The sequence below is a fragment of the Opisthocomus hoazin genome, chromosome 6, assembly GCF_030867145.1.
Source record: "Opisthocomus hoazin isolate bOpiHoa1 chromosome 6, bOpiHoa1.hap1, whole genome shotgun sequence".
NCBI classification, from domain to species: domain Eukaryota; kingdom Metazoa; phylum Chordata; class Aves; order Opisthocomiformes; family Opisthocomidae; genus Opisthocomus; species Opisthocomus hoazin.
Genome location: NC_134419.1, coordinates 3,991,904 through 4,008,069, shown reverse-complemented (window position 1 = coordinate 4,008,069; position 16,166 = coordinate 3,991,904). Strand labels below are relative to the sequence as shown.

At 44.4% G+C, this 16,166-nt stretch overlaps 1 protein-coding gene across 15 annotated transcripts in view; it reads left to right on the top strand.

The window, feature by feature from the left end:
• NFIA (nuclear factor I A) overlaps positions 1-16,166 on the top strand; it is a 361,042-nt gene that overhangs the window by 236,310 nt on the left and 108,566 nt on the right. For 13 of the 15 annotated variants that reach the window (XM_075424357.1, XM_075424356.1, XM_075424366.1 and 10 more), the window contains exon 3: positions 7,472-7,537. The exons of the other annotated variants lie outside the window; for them this stretch is intronic. In XM_075424357.1, coding sequence (XP_075280472.1) covers positions 7,472-7,537 — 66 coding nt within the window. The remainder of the gene's footprint in view (positions 1-7,471; positions 7,538-16,166) is intronic. 15 annotated transcript variants of the gene reach the window in all.

Genomic DNA, 16,166 nt, shown 5'->3' with positions numbered 1-16,166 from the left:
GTAGGTACCAAAGTGGATTATGTCAGATAGCTGTTCGTTAGCTTAGGGCATGTTCTCTGTCCTTTCCTTACAGATGTATTAGAAAGATGCTATCTGATGTAGGAAGGCTGGTAAAAATATTGATGTGAGACCTATCGGAAAGTAATGTCATTTCCATTGGCTCCAGCTCAGCTCCAGGAAAATCCGCGTGCCGGTTCCTCCTTCTGCCGCAGCGAAGCGCGGTTGCACGCGGCTCTCCGCGCCGTGCGCTTAGCTCTAGGATTACAATTCCTCCCAAGTATCGGAGCCAGAAATTAGAAATGAGTGCTGCTGCCGACACTGGCCTGACCCTTCCGTTTCGCTGTTTCCCTAACAGCCACCGGAGAAATGGGACAGCGCGGTCCCTCTCCAGGCAAGCGCTCGGCGCTTGCTGTTGGCACGCGCGCTTCCTCCGGAGACGTTGCCACCTCTCGGCAAACGGCTCGCGAGGGTCCGGCCGCCGTCCCACGCCGGCAGCGAGGTGTCCCGGCTCCGTGGGGTGGGACCGAGCCCGTCGCCGCCGAGGGTGCCGTTGCCGCTCCGCCAAGCTGGTTGCCGTGGTCTGGGGAGAAGATTTATTTTGGAATTTTCTCCGTGTCTGGTGGGCTCTTCCCAGGCAGAGGAGCCGTGGAAAGCGAGAGAGGCCCCACCGCAGGGTCTTCCTTAAGGCCTTACCTTACTTTTAGACAGTTGTCATTATCTTTGTCTAAAGGTCATGGCTAAATTGAATAAAAGGAAAGCTGTGTGTTCCTGTCGATGCACAATGGCAGTATTGACTTTCCTAATCCAGTTTGCTGAGGGGTGAGAGAATTAAATTAGATATCTAAGCACAGAAATTGAGAGCCTTTGAAAACAAAGATAAGGAGACAGCCTGTATTTTCCTTTTCCTGGGAGCTCTGGGCTCAAGATTTTGCAGGTGTGTCATCTGATCCATGGCTTGCATCGATCAAAACTGTGCCAATGCATATTTAATTAGCAAGGGGACCCTGGATGCATTATGGCCATCATCCCTATATTGAATGGACTGTCAGACTTTCTGAATGCTTCCCCACCCCCCCGCTTCGTTGTTTGGGGAGCTTCTGCATTTTGTCTGAGCAGCTAAAAGTTTCTTTGTTTTTAGCTGGTGATGCATACAGCACCACTGAGGAGAATACAAACAAGTAAAGTCCTAAAGTGTTTATTTTGTCTAGGAAAAAGGGCTGAACCAATTTGAATCCTTTGGGTGAGGGATTTTTGTATCTCTTGGAATTAAAAAAAAACACAGTTGCATGATGTTTACTTTAAGAATATTTTATTATAACAAATAAAATCTGTGCTGGGGGATTTCTTAAGGAAGCCTTTGATGACAATTTGAATTAAGTCAAAATTAACGTTCGCTACTGCAAAGGAATAAATAGAAAACGTTCCAGAAATGAATCAGTAAGCAGGAATCAAAGGCTGTAAACTGTTTTAAAAACAAACATTTAGAAGTGAATCAAATACTTGTTTGTAATATCAAGGAACAAATATGGGAATACGCAGATTCCCCACATTCTAGGCTATCACACGATAGCAGTAAATCATTTATGGGCTTGTGAGAACAAAGAAAGTTGATTTAAAATGAAACCATTCTGATACAGCTTTCGGGTCTCGCAGCCTCTCGCCGAAGTTTCGCGTTCTTATTTCCTACGACCGGGAAAGTAATCGGGAATTTCTGCGTCCAAAAAAAGTTAGCCGGGGAGTTGCGGAGATCTTTGTTTGCATCCACCTTGGTACAAAGCGGCCCTGGCGGAGCGAGTGTTGCCTGATAAACAGATGTAATACACAAAGTCTGCTTACAATACCGAGCAACAGACTGTGGGCACATGTTTTGGTCTCATTCAAACTCATCAGCATAGTCTAGCTAGCTGTTTTGTTGCTAGTCTGCTTACGGGGTAGCTTAGGAGCGTCTTACTGCTGGAGTAACAAGGAGGGTTTTTGCCACAAAAGTTTTGTGGCAAGGGCTGCTGGGAAAATCATTTGCATACATCTTGTTACAAAGGCTGACTACTTCCTGGCTTAGACAAAGTGTTGCCTGATAAACAGACTTAACACACAAATGTCTGTCTGGAATAAACAACAGCAAGCTTTGATTTACATTTCCATTATCAAAGATAATCTCTTTCCCAGTGTACAGGAATTAAGAGTCCTCGCCTTATAAAAAAAAAAAAAACCCCAGGCTGGCACCGCAGGGATTTTACCGCTGCGGAACCTTGCTCGGGAGCTGCGGGGATGGGGCGCGCTGGACAGGGGGTCGGAAATCGAACTGGGAGCCTGGTGCGGGTGTCTACGTGTGGGACGGCGAGGTGTATGATAATGAAGCACTTTGAACTCCCTATAAAAGTTGACTTGAAAGCGATGGCTGGAGTTAAATGGAGAGCCAGGCCTTCCTTAAAAGAAATAGTAGTAGCCACCAAAATAGCCGTAAATAATAATTGTAGCATATATGGAGCAGTCCCTATGTGTTTATATTGCAATGTCTAATGAAGGGAAAGTGAGTGTAAAAAAGGCGCAGTCCTGGTGCTGGTTTCTGTTTGTAAATACCTTAGGCTTGCCACGTAAGACTGTATATAAAGGAGCATAATTTAGATTATTTTTTTTTTAACATATATAAATCTTTGGTAGAATCCATGCCCAAAATTATAGATGAAAAATTTATTGCATGAACACAGCCCAGCCACATAAATATTTTATTACAAATAGGACTCTGAAACTTGAATAAAATATGTCAGTTTATTATACAGTATTTCCCTCCCTAAAACATGATGCGAATGGCAAATTTAACTTGTGCGCTTCCGCGGCGCTCCTGCAAGGTGCCGGGCTGGCAGCGCAGGCGAGGGAGCCCGCTTTGTTGAGCAGGCTCAGCGCGGGCAGTGGCAGCGCAGCCTGGCTCGTCTGGCATCGCCCGTCGTTTCTTTTCTCCACTACGCAGGGATCACCTTTACTGTTTGGAGGATAGAGGCATCTGCACCCGAGTTAGCACGCTGGCCGCTAGCGAGGGCTCAGTTTCTGGCAGGGCTGGCTCTACGTAGGTAAAAAATAATCTTGACACCCATTCATTCAGTTTGCGTAGAGCAGCAGACGATGAGGCCGGTCCCTGCAGGTCACTGCCACCCAAGGCTGGATTCAGCGTGCCCTGGAAAACACGGTGTGTCGAGAAAGTGTGAGTGCCCAAGAAAGTGCCCTGTTTCTCCAAAGTCAGGTAGCCATGAAGTGGTTTAGCCCTGGGAAGCGCCATGACATTGGAAGCTGGCTTTTTTGGTGGAGGAGCGTAGCAACTTTTCACCATCCGTGTCACGGTCTCCAGAAAAGAACAGCATTGTCAGTCTGTTGACATTGGTCGTGTCCACGGGCCAGACTTTCCTGGGAAGGTTTTATTCTTTCCAAACAATGGAGCGCTCCCTTCCAGCGCCACGAGCCCTGCTTCCACGCAGCCGTCGTGCAGCCCGGCTGGAGCCGCGCTCCTGCTGCAGCTGGAAAGGCAAACTGGGTATTGAAAAGTCCGGAGCTTCCATCCTGGCGCTGAAGGGCCCTGCCAGCCGCCAGACCCGGGGCTCGGGCGTAACCGCCTCGGTCGTGCTGGGGTAGCGTATGCATGAGGAACAGATCCAAAGGGGAACGGAGAATAGAGACGTAGTACGAAATGCTACTTCGGCAAAACTGGCCTGTTTTGTTGGGGTTTTTTTTCTTTATCCCTTAATCATAGTTGATTCTTGGAAGTAGAGAGTAAAATAGCTTCTACATGCTTTTTATCCTGTTTCCCCCATGATTACGGTCAATGCCAGATCCCCCTGAGCTTCTCTTGTCCAGTAACCTTGACTCCAGTGTACATACGAACTCCGGCTAGTTCAGGGTTAAAAATTCCAACCACTAACTTTTCTTTAACTAAGAAAGCCCCCAAATAAAACCCATTGTGCTATTCAAGGTTAAGCTTCCTTAAATATAAAACTAGATTCCTTGGTGATTTTTTTTTTCAGCAATCTTAATAGTGGTTCCTCACTATAATATTTCCAACTCCATCTGAAATCATTTAAATCCTCCCCTTAATAACATGCACTTTATTGTAATATACAGATTCTTTGGCTTCCTACCAGCCTTAGCTTAAGGCACCAATGAAACTCGTTGCCGCAGGGGGCCGTGGATTCAAGAGGGGCTCGCATCTACTGTATATTTTGTTTTGTATGTTTTCCAATGGCTCTAATTATTGCAGGTGGTAGAATTTAACTGGCAGTGTTGTTGCTAAAGAAAATAGGCATAAAGTGTACACTGTTTTGCAGAGTGGCTATCAAATATATAGAAAAGAGAAAATCAAATGAATTGTTAAACTGCTCTATAGTAAGTGATTTTATTGATTTAATGCAAATGCTTATGAAAACGATCTTCCATTTATATCAATTATGTATTGGCAAAAATTAATTTATTCCTCCGGTCACCTGTTTGGCTAACTGACTCAGCAGGACAGACATTCCCCCTCCCGATGCAGCCGAGCCCGCAAAACACTAAGCATTCAGAAAACTGGAATTTTAAAGTTTCCATATGCAAAACAACAAAAAAGCCCCGACAGGAGTTACTGCCAACTGCTGAAAAAGCAGAGAGCGAGCGGTGGAGGCTGAGCAAGACTCTCTCGTCCTAGGCAAGACTGTAAAATACAACGGCTCTGATTTTGCCAATCCCTTAACCATGTGGCGGCACATTTATATGTACCGGATCATCTGCGGCATCTGAATAAAATCAGGGAAGCAAAATTCTGCATATAAACATTTTGGCGAAGTGCCTTAACTCAGTCTTCTTATCTGGGGTTTCCACAAGATGCCACCTTGCATAACAATGCTGAGCATACGCTTGCCCAGTACGTGTTTTCGGTAGCCTCCCGTCATCTCTACCGCCGGGTAGATTGGCTTTAATTCTCCCTCGTCCTGCATTTTAGTGCCCCGTGCCTCTCCGCGAAGAATAGTGCTTAAAGCCTTTGTTGTCTTTTTTAGAAATTAATATTTAATTTCAGCAGAAGGGGTGGGTGACAGGAAAGCAGAATTAGGAAAAATGTTATCGCAGTAGCCAGAGTAATAAAAGGAGAAAGTTAAGATTCCGTGTGCAAACAGATGTCCTACGGCCAGTAGAGTCTCTCTTGTGCCACTGGCTTTGGTGTTGGGAAAGCAGCACTCAACACAGACAAAAGTACTTTGTTTCTCCAAATCCCGGCGCAGCTCCGGCTCTGCGCGCTGCCCACCGGCTGCCGGGCTCTGCCGCCGAGCGAAGGTGCCAGGCTGGGGCTGCCAGCGCCCAGCCCGGCTCCTGCCGCCGCCGCCGAGCCCCGGCCCTCTCGCTGCTTCGCTGGCCTGTTAAAATTTTGTAAGGAAAGCAGGCTTGGAGTCCTGTATTTCTGCAGTAACTTTGGCAAATATGTAAATTTTCGTGGAATTCTGACCCTACTTTAAACAGAAAGCCCAAAGGCGGATTGAGCCAGGGCTTGCTGGAGGAAAAGAAAAACCGAAAAAATAATCAAAACCCTAATGCTTGCCCTGTAAAATGAAATCCATTGAATGTTGACTTTGAATGCTAACTAAATATTTTGCATTCCTAATATTTTACCTTTGTTTCTGCCTTTGTGGTGTTGGAAACGCAAAACTTGTTGCCAAAATCTGGTGGCCAGAATAGAACAGCACTGTGCATCTTACCCAGCAGTCTATGTGCTGTCACTGATTCGAGCTGCAGTGGAAGATAAGCCAGAAGATCAGTATTTAAAACAAAATTGCAGAAGTGAGAATAGTTTTTTTCACTGAGCTTCACTGGAGAAATTATTAAAAATAATAAGTACAAAAGAGAAGAAATGGATTCTGGACACACTGGGAAACAGATCACTTTTTAGGAGAATTTCATTTATTTTAAATAGAATTATGAGTACTGAAGCTTTCTTTGCTAAATATTCTGAACGTTTATATTCTGAAATTTATCAAAATTTGTTTTGTGAGTGCTTTTTATTACTTCTAGTTTTTAATTTATACAAGATTGTCCTCTAAGCTTCTGAATGATACCTAATGCATACAGTCAGCAGGTAAAAAAAAAATTTGAATATTTAAAATAGGCATTTTCTTTATAGTGCTCTGCGGTAATTAAAATCTTCATTTGCTTAAAAGCAGGGAACCTTTTTAAAGCAATAAATTAGCATTGCTTGACCCAAGGTCACTAGTAGTACTGCTTCTTCCAGCGCTATTAATACCTCAAAGAAAAAGAAGGGGTGGCGTTATCACTCTGTTGCAATAGAAGTAAGATTTTCAATTTAATCACAGTTAAGTGTCATGACCTTTTGATCTTGCATTGACTTCTCACTGAAATGTGGTCAAATTTCAGACAGCTAATTCTAAACTCTGCAAAGTCAAGGTGAAGTCAGAAAATAGGTTTGCCACGATTGGGGGTGGTTTTGGTGCAGTAGCAAGTGGTTTAATTTCCTAAGTTTTGTTTCACAGCAAAAACTTTTTTAATGGGACCAATAAATTACAGAACCATTTCTGAGAGAAAAAAAAAAATCTTTTTCTGTTTGTATTAATTGCAAAAATAGTAATTGGAGGGATTTTTTTAAAAAAATATTTTTCCACACAGGTAAATGGACCTTTTTTCCCAATTCATAGTGATAGAAGTAATTAAGAAGGAAAATACAGTTTGACTGACACTTCTACTAAGAATGATTTTTGAACCAAAGGCAATCATCTTCACATAGAGTTAATAATGTGTAAAAAATGCAAACCACTCATATTTACACATATCCTTTTATAGGTCATTTTATTATTTTAGGCAAATAAATTGTGCTCACTGGAGAGTGTTAGCTGGGAGTTTGTAGGACCCATTATTTGCACAAGTTCTAAAGCAGTTCATCCAGTATCTGGTCTCATTTATACCACTGCAAATCAGGGGCAGTGCCGTACATTTCAACGATCTCGTACTACTGTAACCGCTGCGAAAGTACGACCAAAATCAGCTCCACTATCAGTTTTGCAGATTTTGTTCCAGAAATGCGTAGACAACAATCTCCACGACTTTGTGGTGTTGCTTAGTTACCTTTATATGCCTGCCTGAAAATATGTTTGGAGACTTTACTATGTGTTGGATTAAGGCTCTGGTTTGTATACAACATAGAGGCTGCATTATAAAAAACATGTAGGAGAGTAGTTTAAATATGCCTTCTTTAAAAAGAAGGATTCTCAAAGCTTAATTTATGCTAACACACACACACACCAAGCACTCTGTGTAGTGCCATAAACAAGATTCCCTTTTTTTTCCTAGCAAAAATATTACCTAGGCACGGGACTTTTGCATTATCATGTCCTAGTGCAGCACTCCTGTCCTTAGTTTGTACTCAGCCTTCTGAGGAAGTCTGGCGCCTCTGATCTATTTTCCACAGCAGACCCTGTAATTTTTGGCTGTATTTTATGTTTTTCAGATTCAAGTCAATCTGAAAGTCCCAGCCAGCCAAGTGAAGCTGATATTAAGGACCAGCCAGAAAATGGTAAGTTCTTACCTGCTGCTCCTGCTTTGGGATATTAAAACAGCCCATATTTATAAAGATTTTTTTTCCTATGTCTAACATAAAAAGATTATTCAGAATAATTGACATGGGATAGCTACAAATAGGTTGTGTACTCTCCTCATAGCTAAAATGCTACTGTTTCACTAATCTGAGGTAGCATTTGTTTCTCCAGTCCTGGAGAGAGACATTTTTTTTTCCTTTAAAAATAATTTTAATTAGGGAGATGCCATTAAAGAGCCTGCTGTATGCAACCCTTATCCTTATTCCTCCGTAGCAAAGGCTTTCAATCCCTGGGCCGTGAGTCATGACCCCCTGGGGGTGTGTGCTTCATCGCTTCCATTTTTATCTGTGTGCTTTTAACTTCATTTTGTTTATTGATGCTCTCACATGACACACTGAAGTACCTAACTTTCGGTATGTGGCCAGCCATCATTTTAGAGTGCAGGATCTCAGATAGTCCCGTGAAACAAAATGGTTGCTTTGAAATATGTTTCTGCAGACCCATTCTCTACTGCAAAAATCTGCCAAACAAAACCGAGCAGCAACGCTGCCAAGCCTTGTGGTCTCAGGGCAGGACTGCACACCTATAACCGCACCAGCTGCTCAGGCAGGTACCCACAGCGGGGCGGATACGGGTGCTACCGGCATTGTCTGTAGGGTTTTATCGGCGTGCTGTGAAGGTTGTAGATACTATGGGTAAGCAGGGCAGGGAGGCTCAACTGGAGCTCGTTGCTCCTTCTCCCTATGTTCACAGTACCCTCGTTTCAGGTGGCAGCAGCTTGAGCCGGTTTGGAAGTAGCAGCAGGACTGTGGCGTTTGGGAACACTGATGTTTTCTGAACTGGGACAGTTTTAAAGTAGAAGCAACAGCTTCTACTGAATCAATGGCTTGCATTGTAAAGCAGCCTGAAAAAAATCATTCAATAATAGGGAATTTCTGCAGGGACTGTATGTGAAAGCAGAAGTATGTGTGTAAGGGGACGGCTTCGCTTCGTTTTTGTGTTTAAGTAATGTAGACCTCAACAATTTTTGTTGGCCCGTGGGCAACTGAGTTTTGGTTTACTACTTGCATTTAAGGCTTGGAAATGAAGTCTCCCAAAGTGAAAGTGATTATTATTAATAGTTTTTCTTGACTTTTTCATCCATAACTAGATTTTTTTTTTAAAGTCCTAAATGTAGGTGGGGGACCTGCTGTACTGGGGTCTACTGTGCATACACAGAGAAGAATTTGTGTGAAAGGTTTGTGTCTCTACAACCTATCACCATTTTCAGTACATTTAAATCCATCTCATGTAGAAATATTGTATCTATGATAATAAAACTGTGATTGCCCTTTCATAGAGCAACTAACTGGTTTTGCCTCAAACCTTTGCAGTGCCTCCCTGCAGCTATATGTGTGTTCCGTGTGTGTTTGGGGGACTTCATTAGCAACCGAACAAGTTGCGAGCGGGAGTAAGGTTGAAGGGTGGCGTTCACATCCATACTGCATTTGGATCAAGGTTTAGACGGCAGATAGAATTAAGGGAAGAAGAAGAGCTTTAGGTACATAGAAAACTTTAAAATACGAACCTGTGTCGTAGGACATAGAACATAGGGCTCACTGGGCTAGGAAGATTTTGGCTTTTGGGGTTCCTGTATTTTCCTCCCATTGAAATATGAGAGGTTTCATATTTTGATAGATTTTGTGCTGCTCATCTCTAAACATACCATCTTAAAACATTTCTGTTGTTTCTGAAAGACAGTGCCTAATTTCCCTTATCAATCCTGTTCACAGAAATTCTAATTTGTAGCCAAAGGATTGCAAGGTTAAGAGAAGAACTGACTAAACTGTGATTTTTGTTCTGCCAATTCTGGTATTTTTTTTGTGGGGAATATGTTGCCTGTGTTTATTAAATCATACTTCAATTTAGAATGTATTAGGCACCAAGCATGTTATTATTTTGTGTTTAAATAATATTCTTTTGCAGCTATTAAACTGCAGTTCTTCTTACCCTGCAGTCTTAAGGAAGGCTGTTACTCAACAACCGCCCCGAAAAACATCAGTATCAGTGTTAAATAATGTAAAATCTGTAAGAGCCTAGTGAAATGAAATATCTCTGATTTGGAGCCCGAGCCTTCCTTGTAAAACAAGCTTTTAGTGAATTCTTGGAACTTCACTGGTGACCTGCAAAAGGTACTTTTTTTTTAGTAAACAGGAAAAGGATTTTGCTTTTTCTCAGTTTTACTAAAGGGTATTTTTCCCCACCACAGCAGAAGCCTCCTAACTGATTACGCACCTTTTGCAGTGCCTGTGTGGGAGATTTTTCTTTACAAATGCATCTGAGGGAGTCTGTTGGCCCTAAAGGGGTTGCTCCCCCTGGGCAGACGCTGAGCTCGTTCTCAGCACACGCAGCCCCCAGCTTGCAGTGTACCCAGTGTGTAGATCAACACAGATCTGCAGCTCTTATCTACTGAACGTGAAGATGAAAGCAAAACTGCAGGCTTTAGAAAATGAAAAACTGCACGCACAGAAACGGACACAATAAATCATATTAACTGCGTTGTTCTACACTTGCTGCAGCCCCACTTCCACAGGGCCTGATCCAAACCCCCCCGAAGTCAATGGGAGCCTCTTAATTGATTTTACTGAGAGTGGGAATGAGCCCACACAGAGCGGAATTTTTTTTTTAACCAAAGAAAAATAGTATTGTGAATAATCTTATTCCCACTGATGCTAACAGCAGAATGACCAGATTGAGGGCAGATTTGGAATCATTTTGCATATGTTTCTGGAAGGCACAAAGAAGTGTATCGATTAAGTACTACCTTTTACATGCATGCATTCCTTCATTTAAAAAAAATAAATCTTTAAAGGCCTTGTGAGGGTTATACAGCCTCTCTACTTGCCTGTTAATATCCTTTCTGTTCCACTCCATAAATTCTAGAGCTATTTATTATACACATATATTTTGCATACCTTGAGTAATGTAGGTTCAAAAGGGTCAGCTATACAGCCCTGAAAAAGAAGGCCTCCTACTACAGAATTTAATTTATCATTTTAAATTGTATGTGTTACTTTGGAAAGCCTGTATGTCTACCCTTCATTAAAGTGAAGTCTATGGGAAAAAAAGCTTTTCTTTTTTAGAGCCACTCCTTTTTTCTAGTGGGCTTTACAGTTGCATTTTCTGGAACAGGATCATCACGAACAGAGAAGATGGTGACATCTTCTGCTCTCAGTGGTGACTTTAACACTAACTCTGGCCTTTTCTTCAGCGTTCGTTAAGCCAGGATAGTTTTCAGGCAGTCACTTAGCTGATCACTACTGCAAAAATTTACAGAAATACTAATAATTTATTTTTTTCTGGAGAGAGAGGGAGATACCCGGCATGGTGGTCATGAAAGCAAACATGCAGGTGAGACAGGGCTCGTTCATGCGCGCGTGGTCCGAGGTCCAGATGTCTTGTCCTGGAACCAGGGGTGAAGTGAACGTGTAGCTGAATGATGTGCACGGTGCTGCCGCCTCTCAGGTCCGTTAGCACGGGAAAGAGCTCCTCGGGGAGAGGAGGAAAACCCAGGATCGGTCTGTTTGTGACGTGGGCGAGGAAATTTGCAGGCGGGATGATGAAAGAGGCCAGCAGCTTCGTTTGAAAGGCAGGAGCGTGTTGTGATGTCCTGATAGTTTGCTCAAATGAGTTTTTTTTCTGACCAGCTGGGTGGAACACCCGTGTGGAAAATTCCCCACTTTTGTAGTTGCCTAATGGTATGTACAAGCTTCATTTCAGCTGGCACCGCAAAGTGATTTTGCAATTCACCCAATCAAAAAAAAAAAAGGTTATTGATTTAAAAAGCTTGTTAAATGCACTGGTTTGGTGGTGTATTTTATAAACAAACTGGTTTTCAGTGAACTGAGGATGGCAAAATGGCTAGTCTGGTGTAGTGAAGTGACTGCATGCCTGGGGATCAGGAACAACTGAATTCCCGGCTCAGCATTGCCACGGACTCTCTCTAGGGCTTTTATTCTCTCTTTCAGTCATGGAAACGGCTATCGGATAGATTTGCTTTTTGTAAGTAGGATTATTTTAAACTTTTGTAGGACAACTTTTCAGGTTTTTTGTCTGCAAAGTGGGGATACTTGTGATTGTAGCTTTCAGAGATTCCTAGAATGTGAAAAGTCAACCCCTGCTCTGCTCCAGCAGGAGCTGAACTCTGGAGGAAGGCAAGGAGGGTGCAGCACAAAGCGGTTAATAAATGTGGAACAGCGCTGTGTTACTGCTGTCAGTAAATGGATGTCAGACATCCACCAGGCAATGTCTGTGTCTGATGTGGTAGTGCGGGCGAATTAATAACTGCAGCGTAAAGGTGCGCCCAAAGTGTGCTGTGCAAAGCAGCAGAACACTGTGTCATTTTCTACAGACAGCTGAGGTCCCTCGAGCGTGTGGTGTTGTGATGTGGGAACTCAAAGGTGGTAGCACACCACTTTAATTGTACATTAGCAAATTCTTTTTAAAGAAGTTGGTAAATTCTCCCTTTTCAAGTGAGCAAGGCAGCATTCATTATTACAGCTGATTACTAACGTGTGCCAAATTCATTGCTCAAACAATTTCTGTAGAAGGAGAGGCATTTATCTAAAAAATAAAAATGTTTAATGCCCAAACCAAATGCTTTTTAGTTTTAATGTGTTCTTGCTGCTTTGAGCTGCAAGTACCTTAACAGCACTGCAGGAAATGAAAGGCACATTGTTCTTTGTAACATTAAAAAAAAAAAAAAGAAAAAAGAAAAACAATGATGTACCGTAACTCACAGAACTCGTTTTTCAACCCTGCAGTAATTACACTGGACTTGTAAATATCATCTGTGAATTCTTTGCTTAAGTGGAGCTGGACTTGAGTATTAAAACTTAAAAAAATATTCAAGTATATGCTTACTTTTCCATGCCTAAAAACATAAAGGAAGAAATTCTGATCCTCAGGCTGTGGGGGGAAAAGAAGGCAATAGTGGGAACACATGCAAAGAGAAGTTTGCTTTTCTTCTTCTCTAGGCAAGGCTGGTCATGGCAGGCGTAACAGAGCGTTGGCTGCGAGGAAGGAGGGGATTATGTGCAACCTGGTACAATGCAAAAGCAGCTCGGGGAAAGACCTCTCTGCCTTAACGAACAGGCTGCAGAGTCCAGCCCCTTCTTGTATGCTTGCTTTCTGGCCCCAAAACCTGGCGTTCTTGTTTCGTGGGGTAGCTTCAGCCAGCGGAAGGGGTGCCCGCCTGGCCCGAGGGTTAGGCACTCTTCTGGGATGCGGAGGTCAAACCCTCTTCTCAAGGTGGGACGTGCAGAAAACACAACTGTTCTTTGTGGTTGTCGCCTCCGCTCGACTGCCTCATAAGAGGAATGGTGGCTGAGACCTCCAACTCCTTCAACAGCCACATTTTAAACTAGTAGAAACGCGCTGCCTTCCGAGGCCACCCCTTCTTCCGAGGCCATGCCTCACCTCCCGTCTCCACCGCTTCAGGTGGAGCCCAGCTGCCTCCCGGGCTCTCTCGGCTGTGGCCGAACGCGATGCCAACCAGCTTTACGCCTGCTCGCCAAGGAGGTGCTGCCAGCGCGGCAGGACTCGGGGTGTGCAGAGGGTCAGCTGGCCTTGGACAGGCCCCCTAATTCCCACCGGAGGAGTGCGCGGCACGAGCAGTTCTCTGAACACACAACGCTGAAACTGGTACTGTTAGAAAGTACGTGGTCTCAGATGACCAGCATTCCTGAAACACCTCATTTGCAGCAGATAACCGAGCCTTGCAGAGAAAGTTTTCTATCAGTTACAGTTGCAAACAGGGTAATAACAGTAACGGCAGCTTTTATTAGTGTTCTTGTTCATGGGATCATTTGCATCAGAATCTTAGAAATGCATGAGACTCTCCTCTCTTGTTTACAGAGCAACACTGAGGAGTTATCACAGCCTGAGGGACTAATCTAAAATTAACTTTGCTTCAGAAAAAGCTTTAAGAAAAAAAAACCCTTAGCATTTTCAATAAGGAATCTCATAGCTGGTGCTGAAGTCAAAGCTCCTGGTGATGTCAGCTTGTTTGCACCTTTGTAACTTGCCAGGACCAAATTCTGAACGGATTTGCACCCTTACGGATCACGCTGTCTGCCGGGAACAGCGATGGGGAACTTTGTCCAGGCTTGAAAGCCCTGGCCGAGCAGGGCAGCGCTGGTGGGGCTGGGCTCTGCTGCCTGCTGCGGGCTGGGCAGAGTCGGCTGTCGGCTCTAGCAGGACCCATCAGCTGATGAAGGTCTGATGGGGTTCAACCTGTGTTTCGTCACCCCCTGAGAGAGACTGCGGTGTAGGCAGTTCTGAGAGCCAGCATTTCCCGAGGAAACAAAAGCAGATATGTCTGGTTATAAATTTAACTTATGTGTGACTTAGCCTTGCGTGTTGTTCATCTGATTTCATTACAGTTAGATTCCAACAAGAACTAGAAATACAGTATTTTAATCGTAAGAGTCTAGAACTGAAACTTTGCGACATCCAGCTGTATTTCCCAGCCAGTTTCATGACTCTCATGAAGAAGCATCTGAATAATTAGGAAAGAAAACACCATTTTTTCCCTTTATTACCATCTTTTCATTGACATTCACACTTAAATGATTTTGTGGTCCAGATTGTGAGCCACAGTTACACCATGTCCAGGATTTAGCAGGTCCTCTGCGAGGCTCAGGGCTTAGCCTGCTTATCAGTAGCTGGCACTCTCTTGAGGGGACCCTGCGATGGCAACAGCGGAGGGTGTTGGCTGTCACTTGGGCGAGATACGCGGTCGTCAATCAGGGTCAGGCCTGCAGCCTCTGCTGGGGCCGAGTGGAGGCTTTCTCGTCAGTGACCTGCGGTGTGGGAGACTTGAGGATTGTCAGAGGACTTCAGTTTTCACTGCTGCTAACCATTAACCTTCACAAGCAAAGCATTCCCACAAAAAAATTCATCCAAGGTGAGCATGACAGGAAATATTCAAAGCATGCAATGAATGCCTATAGTATGACAATGCAGTGCTTGAAAGACATGAAACGCTCATTATGCTTGGAGTGGCTGAATGCTGCAAAGGAGAAATAGAAATGTGGCTAGAGTATATATTTTTATTCCTCCATATGTGTGTACAGGGAAAAGGCAATGAACCTTTCCAGTGGATAAAGTGCATAAATACAGCTGCGATTATTCTAAGCCATTTCAAAATGTATTTTAATTCCGTTGCTCCGTTCCGTTCCCTTCGGCGTATGCTTATCCACCAGATAACAGCAAGGGCCATCTAGAGGCAGCTTGGCAATGGGCTGGCCAGGAGCCCCCTCCTCGGAAGCTCCCGTGCCTCGGCCAGGCAAGTTTCCCTCCCGCGCTCTGCAGGCCCACGGCTTTTCTTCGCCCCGCAGCAGCGCCGGGTTGCTGCCCCCTCCTCTGCCTCCAGCCCCGTGACGGCCCCTTCCACCCGCGTCCCACCTTCACATGCTGAGAGGTGACTTGGCTTGAGCCAGGCCTCCTGGGCTCCTGGGAAGGGTGGCTGGAGCAGTGAGCAATCTCCAATTTTCACTACAACTGGGGTTTTTTTTTAATGTCTTCTTGGGAGACTTGCTGTTTAATTAACAACCGAGAGTTGTGTTGCGTCAGAGTAATTGCTGCTGCCTGAGCGGACCACAGGCTGAAGGATGCTTTTGAATACCACGCTTGCCCACCAAGAAGCTGGGCACTTAGGGAAAGAAGTTTATTTGTGGTATGGGCATCGTTTTAATTTTCTGTCCAGTAGAGAGGGGAGTTTATTAGTGGGAAGAGAATGTGATGTCAAGGCCTAACTTGCACAACAAAACCCCAAACCTATCTGTTTGTCTTTCGGTGTAAGAATTTCCTAATGCCTGTAATGTAAGACAAAGGGAAAATTTTACTTGCAGGAAAATTGCCTTCCACAATAACCGAGAAAAAAAACACAGAACGCCCACACCAGAGCAGCACGATCCAAAATGTGAACTTTTTACGCCTCCCCAACCTTCTAGGTTAGGCTTCCAACCAAGTGATCTTTTATTATCAACATGATATACCCTTGACATAATTTGGCGCAGTAAAGCTTCTTCTGCTGAACTCGTGATTTCATTTACTAGATCTGATGAAAGTTCTGTGAACCACGGTAAAATGTGATAATTAGTAGTTTAATTCTTTTAGGGTGTGCGTATTAATTGAAAAGGCTTGAACTATAAATACAGGGCCTGTGGATAAAAGCACACTCTGAAATCAGTCGCTTAACCGAAGTACTCATTACTTCACATCTATTTCGGTAGCGTCTCTTTGCAGCAGTGCCAGTCGGCTGCTGAAGCGAGTGGGAGCCCTCCGCCCAGAGATCGCAGCAGCGAACTCCCGCCTGACTCGCCGCTGCTCTCGTGCCATCAGAAGCCCTCCCTGGCCAAAATTTTGCCCTCTGTGGTCAAACCACTGGAAGTTCAAAATGCGTGCGGGGAGCTCTGCGCTGCAGATGAGCTGGTGAGGCGCTGGCTCTCACGGTGCCAGCCACAGGAGAGAGATGGGGCTGGAGGCGGCGCTGGCCGGCCAGCCGCCCGCGGCGTCCTCCCCACCGGCTCGAGGTGGAGGTGGCGGCGGTTTTGGTGGCAGGCC